The sequence below is a fragment of the Acanthochromis polyacanthus genome, chromosome 16 (genome assembly GCF_021347895.1).
Source record: "Acanthochromis polyacanthus isolate Apoly-LR-REF ecotype Palm Island chromosome 16, KAUST_Apoly_ChrSc, whole genome shotgun sequence".
NCBI lineage: Eukaryota > Metazoa > Chordata > Actinopteri > Pomacentridae > Acanthochromis > Acanthochromis polyacanthus.
Window position 1 is genome coordinate 25552808 of NC_067128.1, and position 14504 is coordinate 25567311.

Sequence of the window (14504 nt, forward strand, 5' to 3'; positions counted from 1 at the left end):
ATTTTCACAACACATGCATCTCAAGAAAGTCTACTGCCCAAATTTATTCAGTTTGCAACATTGTAAAAGCTGCAAACCCTCACATTTAAGACACTGGAACCTGAACATTTATGCCTCTTTGAAGACTGTTTGAGCAGAGACTCTGTCTACCAGGTTTTAAATTGACAAAAATCAAACACTTTCATGATGCAAATTATCATCAGATCCTGTTTCAAGTGAATTTAAATCTGTATTACACCACGTCTTCCTCTGTTTCAGTCACTTAAAGATGCATTCTGACGATTTTATGTGTTTAGTCATCTGGAGCTGAAAATATAATTGACCCAGTTTGACTTGTGACTTGAATGGACTGAGATTCAACACAATTTTCATATTTGTACTGTAATAACAGAGGTAAAAATACATGTGACTACACTGTACCTTTAATTTCATTGAATTATTTGCAGTTGATACCACATTATTGTTTACTGACTTATCTAAAGAAGAAGACATTATAGATATATTTTAAAGCACAAAAGCCTTGATCAGGCTTTGTTGAGGGTAAAATACAAAAGATATATAACATTTAAATATACTGATGTTCAAGCAAAAATGACAAATGATGTTGTCCAGCTGCTCCTTTAAGTGTTTTTTTCAGTGAATCTTGCTGTGTAATGCAGCATCAGTCATCTATTGCCTCAAAATTCATAAATTATGATAGATTTTTAGAGGACACAGTGATGCAAGAATAGACATGGCTGGGTTAAATAATGTAGGAACAAATGTAAGAAAAAAAGCAATACTTTTTAGGCAGCTGGTTTCAGTCTAATTACAGTGATTTTGGTCATCTTACTCAGTAAAACCACTCATATGTTTCTCATCTGTGTCAGGGCAGTAAAAATACTGTATAAATGTGTGTGTGAGGGCTGTGGGGGTGGGGAGGGGGGAGGATGCTGATGGAAGAGGGGAGGGATGGATGCAGGGATCCAAAGTCAGGAAGTGAGGAAGAACTGTGGAGGAGGTGGATACCGAGCCTGTTTCCATGGTAACCTGCCACAGACAGTGTTGGGATGGGGTTGATGGGGTTTGTATGTCTATATGTAACATGGTGGGCCAATCAAGCTGAGCTCATGTCTGGCTTAGAGAAAAAAATCCAATACAGACACTGTCATAGTCTGCTGATCAATCACGTTTAATTTTCTCTGATCAGCAAGTGACATAATGATTTTTTTAGGTTATTATGTCTGTGTTTATTAAGCACAATGAGTGAGCAATGCTATTGGTTTCATTTCATTTATTAGGATCCCGTTAGCCTCATTAAAGTGGCAAGATACTGATGCTAGGTTTTACACAGTCTGCAGTATTTATACTGACAGTCAATAGAAACTTTGAGGTAAAACGCAGAATTCTACTTGTAGGGGGGTTGTAATTATTTACTGTGGATTTACTGATGATCTAGTGCCCTGGTAGTTGAGATATAATGATGAGTTGTCATTTTGTCATGATTCATTGCACATGGGTTGGTTGGCACTTTGCAAAAGTGAACCAAATACACACCAAGCAATACTCAGTGAGTATCTGCACAATTTGAGAATGGGTTTTGAAGGCCTATATAAAGGCCCAAAAAAGGCCACCATTGTTAGCCCAGTGAACAGCATCATGCCGCGTCTATACATGAACAACGTCTCCGGGCACTGGGTATGGTGGAGGCCGGTTTGAGCTACAGTGATGTAGCCAGGCGTATGGGCTGTTCCCAACCCACAATCAGAAGCCTGGTCCAAAGCATGCGCCGACGGATTGCTGCCTGCATCGAAGCAAATGGAGGCCATACTCGGTATTGACTGTTGTGACTTTGTGTTTGGCAGGTGCCGTTTTCTTTTGTGAAATTCTTTATTTTGAAATCATTCTTGAAACTTTAGATTTTTGTTTCTGTATGCCAATATGCTAAACAAATGATTCATATGAAGAAAATCCAGTTTCGGGCTTCAAATAAAAATTATGTTGAAAAATATGGTCTCAAAGTTTTTAATGACTGTCAGTGTATTTTAACCCAGAATCACATCAAACTCCATCACAAACCAGCACCACACAGCTCTGCACGCTGCTACAAACAGCGGTGCGAGGCTTGGGCTCAAAAATATGCTGTCTTAAATTGGAGTTAATGGATTTCTGATCAAGTAATGTAATGATATTAAAAAGACGTGCCCTGATGCTTCCCTGTGTTAGATTGTGTTACACTGGCATGAATCCACTGAATCTGACATGTGATCAGTGAATCAGACAGCATTCAGGCATATGTTTGTCTATTTATTTATTTATGGATGACACACGTCAAATTTGTGATTTATGAGCAACATTCAGACACCATGTCAAATCAGGTCTGATCTGGGGATGACTCACACACACACACACACACACACCACACACACACACACAACACCCTGTAAATTCACACTCATGCAACCTGAGTCTTATCAGCAGTTGACTTATCAGCAGGACTTAGAGGGATAACAGAGGTCTCCTCATCATCTCTTGCCTGTAGACGTTTAATAATTTATGAACAGAGAGCTGCTTTATTAGGACAGCAGAAGCACATCTGATTCAGCCGTTCTTCTAGTTTCAACTGGAAGATAACAAACTGCAATTAGAACAGACAGATTGAGATCTACTAACATTTACTGATTCTGTTTTTCGATAATGCTTGTATATAAAAGTGACTGAATCTTGCCCTTGTGTTAAAATAAGGTTTGTTAGTATGTTGTTATTGACCAACAACACTGAACTAAGCATTGTTATAGTTGACCTCTTTACCTACTCCCCTCAGCAGTTCTCAGACCTATTTACCCAGTTCATCTAATCAGCCACCAGTGTGAAACCTCTCCCAGGGACTGGTAAGAATGATGGATTTGTCATGTTGTCCAACTGCTAACAGGTTCACTGTTTATGTGCAACTGATCAGCCATTATGCAACTGAATGCTGCATTGCTGCACACTTGTCCCAGCAGGAAAAAGAGTAGTTGGTATTGTTTTACAGCGAGTCACACTGTACTGAGAGGTAGCATCTGGGTCAGTGGGTACAGACTGAATCAAGGCTGCCCTCTGTTGTAAGAAGAGCAGAAAACAACTGCCTTACAGTGCAATATCTGGACATGCTGATATATTTAAGTGGTAAAATATAGGATCTCTATTGAAAATGAAATACTCAAAAGAGTAGGAAAATACTTTATTGAGCTACATATTCTATTATAATGACTGCTTTAAGCATTCTAACTTTTCTGGAAGCATGTTCATATGGACTCTGGCACTGAAGCTCATGCAAATCCGTGTGCAAAACATGACATATGTATATATAAATAACTCATTCTTGTGAATATATATTTTTAGCTCTAGTTGTGCAAATACAGTGTGGTGACGTTGTAAGCATTATGACAATGGTCGTTCAGTTATGAACAATATTTGGCTTGGATAATAACCCTCTGTTTAACATTGGATGCTGTTTAAGTAGTTTAAGTTTGGCCCTCATTTTCCCCTTTATTGCCATAAGTGAAATACTACTCAGTCTGCCAATTATTTGGGGCAGAAGAATTGAATTAGGCCACAAGGGAGTCGAAACATGAATGGTACCACATTTTTCTGTAAATTTAATGGAGTCCATAACAGGCTAAATTAATAGATGAATTCAATGGTCTGCTCGTTCATACAAAAACTCCTTGTCGTTAAAAGAGATTCCCAGAAAGCCATGGTAACATGCAAAACACTACCTTTGAGATCGTAGGCTACCCAGCCCTGATTGGAAGCAATGTCTCTTGTGACCCTCATCGACAAGAAGTTGTGATCAGTTTACACATTTCTCCTTGGACTGTTTAATTTGGTCAATCCTTTGAGAAAAAATAAAATATGATGCAATAAATGGGCGTTGTGCAACATTCATGTGGACATTATTTTGACTGTATATCACATTTTTAACTTGAGGCATTGTTAATAGCTTTAAACAGATGGCTCTGCTGATGTTTATGTGTTAACCTATGTGCTTGTAGGTATGTCTGTTGGGTGGTGCAGAGACTGTGGTGGCCTACAAGTAAATATGAGTTTGGTTCTGTGTGGTACCTGCCAGGGACGCAAATGGAAATAACTAACAGCTAAATCTTCTCTTTTCAAATAATTTTTGTGCACAGTCCTTGTTGAATAAAGAAGTAAGTACAACATTGTGCAACATAATGCCTTTGTCCTTTCAGTTGTCTGACCCATCAGATTTCTCATTTTACCCTTTGGTTTATTCCCAACCCTTATGATGGGGACACTGCCTTTGGATAAAAGTAGGAAATCATTCTGGACTTTGTAGCAAGCTTTTGCCATTAAATAGACCTGCAGGTGGGCTCGATATTATTCATACATCATTTCCTGCATGTATTAATATGTCCATATGGTGATTTTTATGTCTGGAACACATATCATAAGCGAAATAACAGTCAACATGGCTGAGCATTTTAATTTTTAACTACAGTCTACTGATGACAGTCTCAAAACACAAATTTACACTTCTGGGGTTCCATATAGACCAAACCTAAAGAACCAATATGGTCAACTTGCAGGGTGATGCATTTCATATCAGTATTCTTTGGCAGCTTTTTTTGTTTGTTTGAACATATATGGCTGATTACTTACATTGTTGCAACTTTACATTGTATTGTGCAGAGCAGTGATGCAGTGTTTAAGCAGAGTTTGTGGGTGAGCTGGGGAACTGGATCGTAATGTGGTGGATCATAAGACAGGCTTCATCTATGTATGCAATTTTGATGCATAAATATGAGGTTTTTAGGGTTTAATCAGTCACCAGAGAGGAACTTTAGGGCTAATTCCGCTCCCAGCATTCACTGGGATGCAAAATTTATAAAGATTCTAAAAATGTAACTTTGATACACACAGATGAGTTTTTAGGGGTTTAAAAATAATAAATGCCTGGAGAGGGACTTAATGGAAATTATTCAACACCTGATGAACAACATTACCCTTCTCACGCTCCCTTTTAATTTTATAACACTGATAAAAACATAATTGCACAGCATAACAGTGAGAGAATATAACTGGAAGCCATTGAATTGTTTTGGACTGCCACCTGTTGGTGATATGCTGCATTTACATGCACCCTCAGTGTTACGTCACTGTGGTTAGACTGACTTTGGTTTTTCCTCAAGAGAAAGCCATGTTTGGAATGCATTCACATAAATTTTTTGTGGGACTGCTACCTGGGTATAACTGAGAGTTTGTTTGTATTTTTCAGCCAGAAACAGACTTAATCTTGTGCTCTGGGATTAGCGTTTTAACAGTGAAAAAGGAGTGTGCAGAGGGAAGTTTTGTACACCAGGTGGTGTGATCATTTCCATTAAGTCCATCTCCAGTCATTTATTAAACCCCTAAAAACTCATCTGTGTGTGCCAAAGTTACATTTTTTAAGAATCTTTTCCATTAAAAAGCATGTTTCTATGAATTAAAATGGCCAAGGCGTAACTTTTAAACTGCTGCTTCCTTTAGAATACACAGATCTATGAAGCCTCTATTTCCACCCACTCCTTCCCTATTTGCTGCAGCTCAAGCACACTAGCTCACCTCCAACTCTACCACAACATTATAAAAAATACTCTGTTGTACATAATGTCAAGTTGTAAATTGGAATATTTCAGCCATATGTATTTAAACAAAAGATCACCTTTGAAGAGGAGTAATGATACAGAAAGCTCCTCCTTTCAAGTTGACAATATTGGTTCCTGAGGTTTGTTACATATATAATCTGTATATGTGTTTTTTAAACGTTTGTTGGTAGATTGCAGTTTCAAGATGGACACTCAGCATTGGTGTTGACTGCTAATTTCACTCATAATGTGTCCTCTAGCATATAAAAAACACTATATGGATACAGTAATAAGGTCAATAAATAGACTTTTACCTGACACACAAGCTCACCCCCAATTCTGCACAAACATTATAAAAATGCTCTGTTGTACATAATGTCAAGTTGTAATATTGGAATAATTCAGCCATATGTGCTTATTTGAGGGGAGTGTTTATTTATGTTTTTTTATTTGTAAAGTATTTGATATCCAAAATCAAACTGAATCCAAGTAAATCCTATTCAACAGATTAATCTCATAATGTAAAAGAAACGTACAAGACTGTCAGGTCAACATGAGCCTTGGATATCATTATAGCATAATTTGTTGAACATAAAAGGTCACCATAGAGAAATGACACATTTATTTCTATGTATGCTCCATTCTGAAGAAATACTGAGTAAGGAACCCAGCATAAATGAAAACAGGATTTTATTACATTACCTTAAAAAGGCATTTTTCCCCTAAGTATCATAATCAGGCATTTTTACAAATTCAGATCATACTCAATAAAGCGCAAATGCATTACTTCAATCGACAACATATAAATCATTACACACCCTACTTGATTGTTCCTTCGTTATAGTCTAGGCTTTATCTCAAAATAACTCACACATTTGTTCATTTTCATTTGCTTTCAGGCTGTGCCATCTGAGCTGCATAATTTAATAGAGAGACATTATAGAAACTAGAAGGAAATTCACATCTGAGCTGCTCAACAGGACTCAGGAATGTTATGTTATTATTGTTCAACCAAGTCAAGAAACTTGCCAGGTTAATGTCGCAGTGGAATCGGTTCATTGCCAGGTCAAGGGAACTGAGGGAGTGGAAAGCAGCAGGGTCAGGGGATGCTATGAAGTTGTTGGAAAGGTCAAGGACTTTCAGACTTTTGGGTAATACATCAGGCTGGAGATACGTCAGGGAGTTGGATGAGAGGTCCATCTCCCTCAGTGAGCTAAGACCGTTGAAAATGCCTTGAGGAAGAGACTGCAGTCCATTCAATCTCAAACTGAGACTGATCAAATATTCAAGACTGTCAAACAGATTAAGACATTTGCCCTGAGCCCAAACAGCCTGCAGGGAGTTGCTGTGAAGATCAAGAAATTGGATATTATTTGGACCAACTTGACTACTGAGCGGGCACCACATCACTGGGTTTCCGCCATGGAAGAGATGCTGGAGACGTCTGAACTGAGTCATAAACGTGTAAACACCCCCCAAGTCTGTTAACCTGTTGTCCTGAATGTTCAAATGCATGATGTTACTGGCAAACTGAGTGACACTGTACACTGATTGGGATGTCAACTTATTGTCTTCCAGTAGGAGATAATCCAAACTTGGCAGAGATGCAGGGAAGCCTAAATCCTGCAGAGTTTCCTTTTAGATTTAATGTCTTCAGGTTGGGCAGTCCACTAAATGAGCCATAACCCAGAGCACCAATATGGTTATAAGACAAGTCTAGCACTCGCAGGTTTGTCAGAGAAACAAATGTGTGAGAATAGATTTCCCCAAGCAGGTTGTATGACAGGTTGAGCAGTTTTAAATTAGCCTGAAGACCTTCAAAGGCATTTCTGTGTATCTGATTCACTTTGTTTTTTGAAACGTCAATGACTGCAACTTCTTTCAGTGAACTAAAAACACCATGTTTCAGTGCAAATATTCTGTTTTTCGACAGATCCAATAACAGAACTGAACTGTTCTTCAAGCCTTCAAATGTGCTGTCGTCTGGATCAGGGAGATTACTGAATGAAAATCCTTTACCTATATGTCCAGAGAGTTTGACATGGGAGATGCTTGTCCCCTCAATGACTCTAAAGAGCTGCTTCAAGTTACCCACACTGAGCCCGTTGTTGGACAAGTCGAGAGTTTGAAAAGACATTCCTCTGAAAGGATTCCCACATTTCTGCCAGTCGAAGCTGTCATTAGACATTGCTTTAAGGCCGATAGAGTTCAAGTTCAGGATTGTAAAGTGCTTTCCCTGGAAACCAACAAGATCTGACTCACAGATTTGGTCAATTTGATTCAGTTTGAGATTTAGTTCATTCAAATTAGTCATGTTTGCAAAGAATAGTGAAGGCTGGAGTCTATTTATCTTGTTACCAAACAGGTCAAGAGTTTGCAGGGATGAAAGTGGCTCAAGGTAATTGTCCTTCAGTATAGATTCTGTGAGTGAGCAGTAATCCAAGTGGAGATTCTGCAAACTGGACAATCCCTCAAAGGCCTGCGGTTCCAGTTGAAGTCCAAGGTTGAAGTGGAGCATCAGCCTCCTCAGACGTCTTTGTCTGCTGAAAGCATTGCTCCTAATGATGAGCGGCACAAGCTGTTGTCCAAGGTCCAGCTCCTGCAGCTCCTCCAGGCCTGACAGGGAGGTAGCGTTGATCTCCCTTATGCGGTTCATCTGCAGTTGCAGGTGGGTGATGTTAGGAGGGAGAGGAGGAACCCAGCGTAGGTTCTTCATGGTACAGATGGCTACTGAGCCCTTTATGAGGCACAATGAACAGCTTGACATCTGCAAGGGAAATTAAACATTGAACTATAAGAGTGGACTTGATCATTTTCAAGGGAAATTAAACATTGAACTATAAGAGTGGACTTGATCATTTTCAAGTTAGGTTATAGCTACTTACCACTGAATCCTAACTCCCAGTAACATGACATTATGTGAGTGTGTTTACCCGGTATGTATCATCTGTGTTGCTTTACTTTCATCTTTGTTAAATACTAAATTTTCAAAATAAACACAAACATTTGATATCTTCTTAAAACTGATTCTAAACTGTGCTTAGTTCCTCATGCTATGAAACATTTAAAACAAATGTTTTAATATTATTTGATTTCTGGGATGGAAAGAAAATAATTTGTTAACTAAAATGTTGCATTTACTTACAAGTTCAAAACCAGTCTTGTTATTGTGTGCCTTGATTCAATATATTTCTCTTGGGTCATGCTTGGAGCAGTTTGTTTATGCTGTGGAACTACACTAACACAATGTTTCCTGTCAATTATCTGGTCTATTTTGTCTTACTTACTATGATTTTACTATAAACTATATTAATTCCCTCTTTGTTGTATTGTAACAATGCCATTCTTTGACTTTGTCATTAAAATTTGCAGAAACATTTTTGCCACAATCGAGCGAGAGGAGAAAAAGAAAAATACAAAAATACATAATAAATGTCATTTATTTTTAAAAAAAAACAACAACACAAACCCTAATAATAAAAAATATAGGAAGAGAAGTAGTTTTATGTCATTTAAAGGATTTAAAATTATAAGTTATCCCTTACATGTAAGTACTGCATGGGACTGACAGTGGCACTAATGCACACCCCAAAAATTAAAGCATACTTCTAAATACTGTTTATCTGATTTAGATTAAACACAAAAATTGGGATTATATCATATATTTTCATACCTGTAGGAGAACACAGAAGGTCACTATCTGAAGGCCTAATGTCCACATCCTCACACTACTTGAAGCAATCCAAGAAATCCTCTTTTCCTTGACAAAATAATGATCCCATTTGTCAAGCTTTCTGCTTGGAGCACTTTTATCTGGAGCTGTTTGTGCCTTTTGCGTCACTGTTACACTGACCCTAAAGTGGAATGCCCCCCCCCCCTCCCTTTTTTTTGGTTGCACAACTGGCTGTTTTTCAAAAAATCTGCTGTTGCCAGGGTTGTGTTGTTTTATTTGTTACAAAGGGAAAATCAAAAATATACATTTTAGTGCAGAGTTTCAATGATCAACAGTGTTTTAGAGACTTTTCCATGTAAATAATGGTAGAAACATGTATTTACTGTATAAAAATCTATGTATATTTTATGGAAGCACAAAAAGATCACACAAGAATTACTAAAACAACAAAAACAACTAATTTAATTGAAATGTCATGTCAAGAAACAAAAAAAATTCTCTCCTTAAAATTAATTGATTTTATATTGAATTAAGGGTCTATTTCTAACTCTTCTATTATTTATGATTATCCATCTATACATCAATTACCTATACATCACTTAAGCTTCATTAGGGTTGCGTGGCGCTGGAGTCTATCTAAATTGACTTAGGGTGAAGGCAAGGGACACTCTGGACAGGTCAGCAGTCTACCACAGGGCTACATATACACACGTGGACAAAATTGTTGGTACCCCTCAGTTAAAGAAGGAAAAACCCACAATTCTCACTGAAATCACTTGAAACTCACAAAAGTAACAATAAATAAAAATGTATTGAAAATTAAATAATCAAAATCAGCCATCACTTTTGAATTGTTGATTAACATAATTATTTAAAAAAACAAACTAATGAAATAGGGCTGGACAAAAATGATGGTACCCATAACTTAATATTTTGTTGCACAACCTTTTGAGGCAATCACTGCAATTAAACGATTTCTGTATTTGTCAATGAGCGTTCTGCAGCTGTCAACAGGTATTTTGGCCCACTCCTCATGAGCAAACAGCTCCAGTTGTCTCAGGTTTGATGGGTGTCTTCTCCAAATGGCATGTTTCAGCTCCTTCCACATATGTTCAATGGGATTCAGATCTGGGCTCATAGAAGGCCACTTTAGAATAGTCCAACGCTTTTCTCTCAGCCATTCTTGGGTGTTTTTGGCTGTGTGTTTTGGATCGTTGTCCTGTTGGAAGACCCATGACCTACGACTGAGACCAAGCTTTCTGACACTAGGCAGCACATTTCTCTCCAGAATGCCTTGATAGTCTTCAGATTTCATCGTACCTTGCACACTTTCAAGACACCCTGTGCCAGATGCAGCAAAGCAGCCCCAAAACATTACTGAGCCTCCTCCATGTTTCACCGTAGGGACAGTGTTCTTTTCTTCGTATGCTTGGTTTTTGAGTCTATGAACATAGAGTTGATGTGCCTTACCAAAAAGCTCCAGTTTGGTCTCATCTGTCCAAAGGACATTCTCCCAGAAGCTTTGTGGCTTGTCAACATGCATTTTTGCAAATTCCAGTCTGGCTTTTTTATGAGTTTTTTTCAGCAGTGGTGTCCTCCTTGGTCGTCTCCCATGAAGTCCACTTTGGCTCAAACAACGACGAATGGTGCGATCTGACACTGATGTACCTTGGCCTTGGAGTTCACCTTTAATTTCTTTGGAGGTTGCTCTGGGCTCTTTGGATACAATTCGAACGCTCCGTCTCTTCAATTTGTCATCAATTTTCCTCTTGCGGCCACGTCCAGGGAGGTTGGCTACTGTCCCGTGGGTCTTGAACTTCTGAATAATATGAGCCACTGTTGTCACAGGAACTTCAAGCTGTTTAGAGATGGTCTTATAGCCTTTACCTTTAAGATGTTTGTCTATAATTTTTTTTCGGATGTCCTGGGACAATTCTCTCCTTCGCTTTCTGTTGTCCATGTTCAGTGTGGTACACACCTTTTCACCAAACAGCAGGGTGACTACTTGTCTCCCTTTAAATAGGCAGACTGACTGATTATGAGTTTGGAAACACCTGTGATATCAATTAAATGACACACCTGAGTTAATCATGTCACTCTGGTCAAATAGTTTTCAATCTTTTATAGAGGTACCATCATTTTTGTCCAGGCCTGTTTCATTAGTTTGTTTTTTTAAATAATTATGTTAATCAACAATTCAAAAGTGATGGCTGTTTTTGATTATTTAATTTTCAATAAATTTTTATTTATTGTTACTTTTGTGAGTTTCAAGTGATTTCAGTGAGAATTGTGAGTTTTTCCTTCTTTAACTGAGGGGTACCAACAATTTTGTCCACGTGTGTAGAGACAAACAAGCACACTTACATTCACACCTTTGGACAATTTAGAGTTATCAGCTAACCTCAGCATGTTTTTGGACTGTGGGAGGTAGCTGGAGAACCTGGAGAAAACCCACAAATGCACAGGGAGAACATATAAACTTCATGCAGAAAGATCCCAGGCCAGAAATGGATCCAAGGATCTTGATTGGCAGTTCTGTTCTTTTTCAAGTGATGAAATTAGATGTGAAATTCATTGATGTCATGGACATATTTGGACACAGCTAGATTCAAGAGGAAACTGTTTGAATTACATTCTGTTCTGATCTTGATGTACATTCCCTGTCATGTTAACACTCTGTACATTATTTCAATGAGTTGCATGTCTTCTCTCAATTTCCTGAAAAGGCTCTGCCTTTTTCACATATTAGGACATGGCTACTTTCGTCATGTCCATTGTTGACACTCAGTTGGGTACAGGTATATATCAGAGTGATGAGTCAGGTGTAGGTACAAACTTGTCACTGTACACCATGAAAACTCAATATGAGCTCATGTCCAATACTTTGTGTGTGTGTGTGTGTGTGTGTGTGTGTGTGTGTGTGTGTGTGTGTGTGTGTGTGCACGTGATGTTTGTGTGTAGTTTTATCACACAGGTCTGGTGAATTTTTCAACCTCTGGAGAATGAGAAAGTTTGTTAAATACAATACAAAGGAAGTTTGAGACAGAGCCTGACTGACATTGTGACACATGTTCCAGCTTCTCCCGTGAAAACCATAAGCAACTGTTCCTTTCACTTTAGGAATAACATTATAGTAACCTGAGGCCAGGCCACACTAGTCCATCATTGGAGGTTGCAACCAGCAATTATTTTCAGCACCATTCTTCTTTTTCAGGAGAACATTTTCTAATTGCTGTTTTGTCTGACCAACTGAAAAATACAACATTGTTTAGTTATTAGAGAATACGGGGAATCCAGCAAATACTCAAAATATACTCAGCTTTGCTACAAAGAATGGCTGCTGCTGAGGAGCCTGCTGGTGCACAGTGGAAACGTTTAACTTGGGAAGATTGTCTTTTTGAGCCACAGGAAGTTTAATAATTGTAATACTGTAAGTGACCACTTGGATTTTGTTTCTGTCCTTCCACGTATGAATAAGTGCTGGATACTGGATTACTAGAAGGCAACTCAAATAACTATTTAGCTTAAAGCAGACTATATGGTCAGAATCCAATAATTTTTTTGTCAGATTCAACAAATATCTCCTCACATCCTACTAGCTGATCACTCTGTATGTGCTGAAAAAAAAAATCCAGTGTTAGTGCAGAGGCCTGTAAATGGGAAATATGAAGGAGTGTTTTTTTTTTTTGTCATAGGCTTCGTTTGATGAACACGGGAGCTGTTCCTGAATCACATACTCCATACTGGCAGCTGTGGCTCAGGTGGTGGAGTGGATTCTCCACTGATCACAAGGTTGGCAGATGGCTCCTCCGCATGCCCAAGTGTTCTTGGGCAAGACACTGAACTCCAAGTTGCTCCTAGTGGCAGGCAGGCAGGCAGGCAGGCAGGCAGGCAGGCATCTCTGTTGCTACTGGTGTGAATGGGTGAATGAGAACACAATGTAAAGCACTTTGAGTACCACTAAGGTAGAAAGGAGCTACAAAAGTGTAGACTATTTACCATAAAAAATGGCCTGTCTGCACATCTATGTGGCAGTGACACAATACTGAATTCTTTCGAAGAGAACTTCTGGTTGCAAAAAAGTTTGACTGTATAGAAGTCGATGAGAAAATAATTCTATTCTCACTCAATCTGTTACCTCAGTAAATGTTTCCCTCATGAGTTTCCTGTCTCCTCCAATACAGCATGATTTTCATTTAGTCACATATTGTGTCATTTTGAGTAAAGGTTTAACATTTGTAAAACTTCCACATATTTAAATTTAGGAATAGAAAGAGTACAACAACAGCCTTGTTTGTTCTGTTAACAATTTGGAATCTTTTCTACAATGTTGGTCTGTGAGGAAAAACAGTTTTTGGGCTATAGCCTTTTTTTAGTTGCAGTAACTAATCAATGGGACAAACTGGAAGCAAGTCCGGAACGTTTGTAGCTCTTTCCATTGTTATCAACTTAGAGAGTTGTTACTTGGTTTAGTGACTTTTTTTGGTGTCCTATAGTGACTGTAGCAGCATTTTGGAAAAGGCTTTGCTATTTTCTCTCGAAGAAAGTTCCTAGTACTACCTTTTGAGTGTGAGATCTTGCTTTCCCATCAACATAGCAATTCTATAATCTGAGAGAAGTGACAGGGAGGAGCAGAGCATTCAGTTGACTGCAATGCAGCTGATGTAGTGGTAAATAAATTGGAGACCAAGCACCCAGATTTGCTGTAAGATAATTTAAAAAAACATATTCTGCTGCTTTCTCTCTGAGTGACCATTTTACTTGTTAAATATAGCAAAAATCAAAGCACCTCTGCTGTCGTTGATTAATGTGTACGATGACTTGTCAGATAATGTGGTTCCAAAATCAGTAGTGTAGCAGTGCAGAGCAGCAGCTTCGAAGCGGCTTCGAAGTGACTGCTGATTAACATGTAGTCTCATCGGGCTGTGTTTCAGCCACTGTTTCATTCTCCATCTGCTGTCTGTCAACAGGAACAGAAAAACATGAACATGAGAACAGCTTTACTGGGGATCCAACTGTGTTAAAATGCAATATATATGGCAGACTTGCAAAAATGCAAATGCACACTACAAAGAATGCAAATACGATGCAATGATGTTAGAAATGCACAAATAAGCTTAGGGCATCTTATGATGGAATTTAGCACGTTTTCAAATGTGAGTTTGACTATCTGTATCTGTATTTGTAAAAATAAAACATATACATTTACAGTTAAAATTAAA

At 38.4% G+C, this 14504-nt stretch overlaps 2 protein-coding genes across 2 annotated transcripts in view; one reads left to right on the forward strand and one right to left on the reverse strand.

The window, feature by feature from the left end:
• The window catches only part of LOC110955027 (dystrobrevin beta-like), a 57219-nt gene that overhangs the window by 1063 nt on the left and 41652 nt on the right, over window positions 1–14504 (forward strand). The gene's annotated exons all lie outside the window — the stretch shown is intronic.
• Window positions 6022–7247, reverse strand: LOC127530397 (toll-like receptor 5; the record flags this gene model as incomplete). The annotated part of the gene is made up of 1 exon (XM_051937054.1): window positions 6022–7247. A coding segment is annotated over one exon (753 nt), but the record flags the coding sequence as incomplete, so codon positions are not given.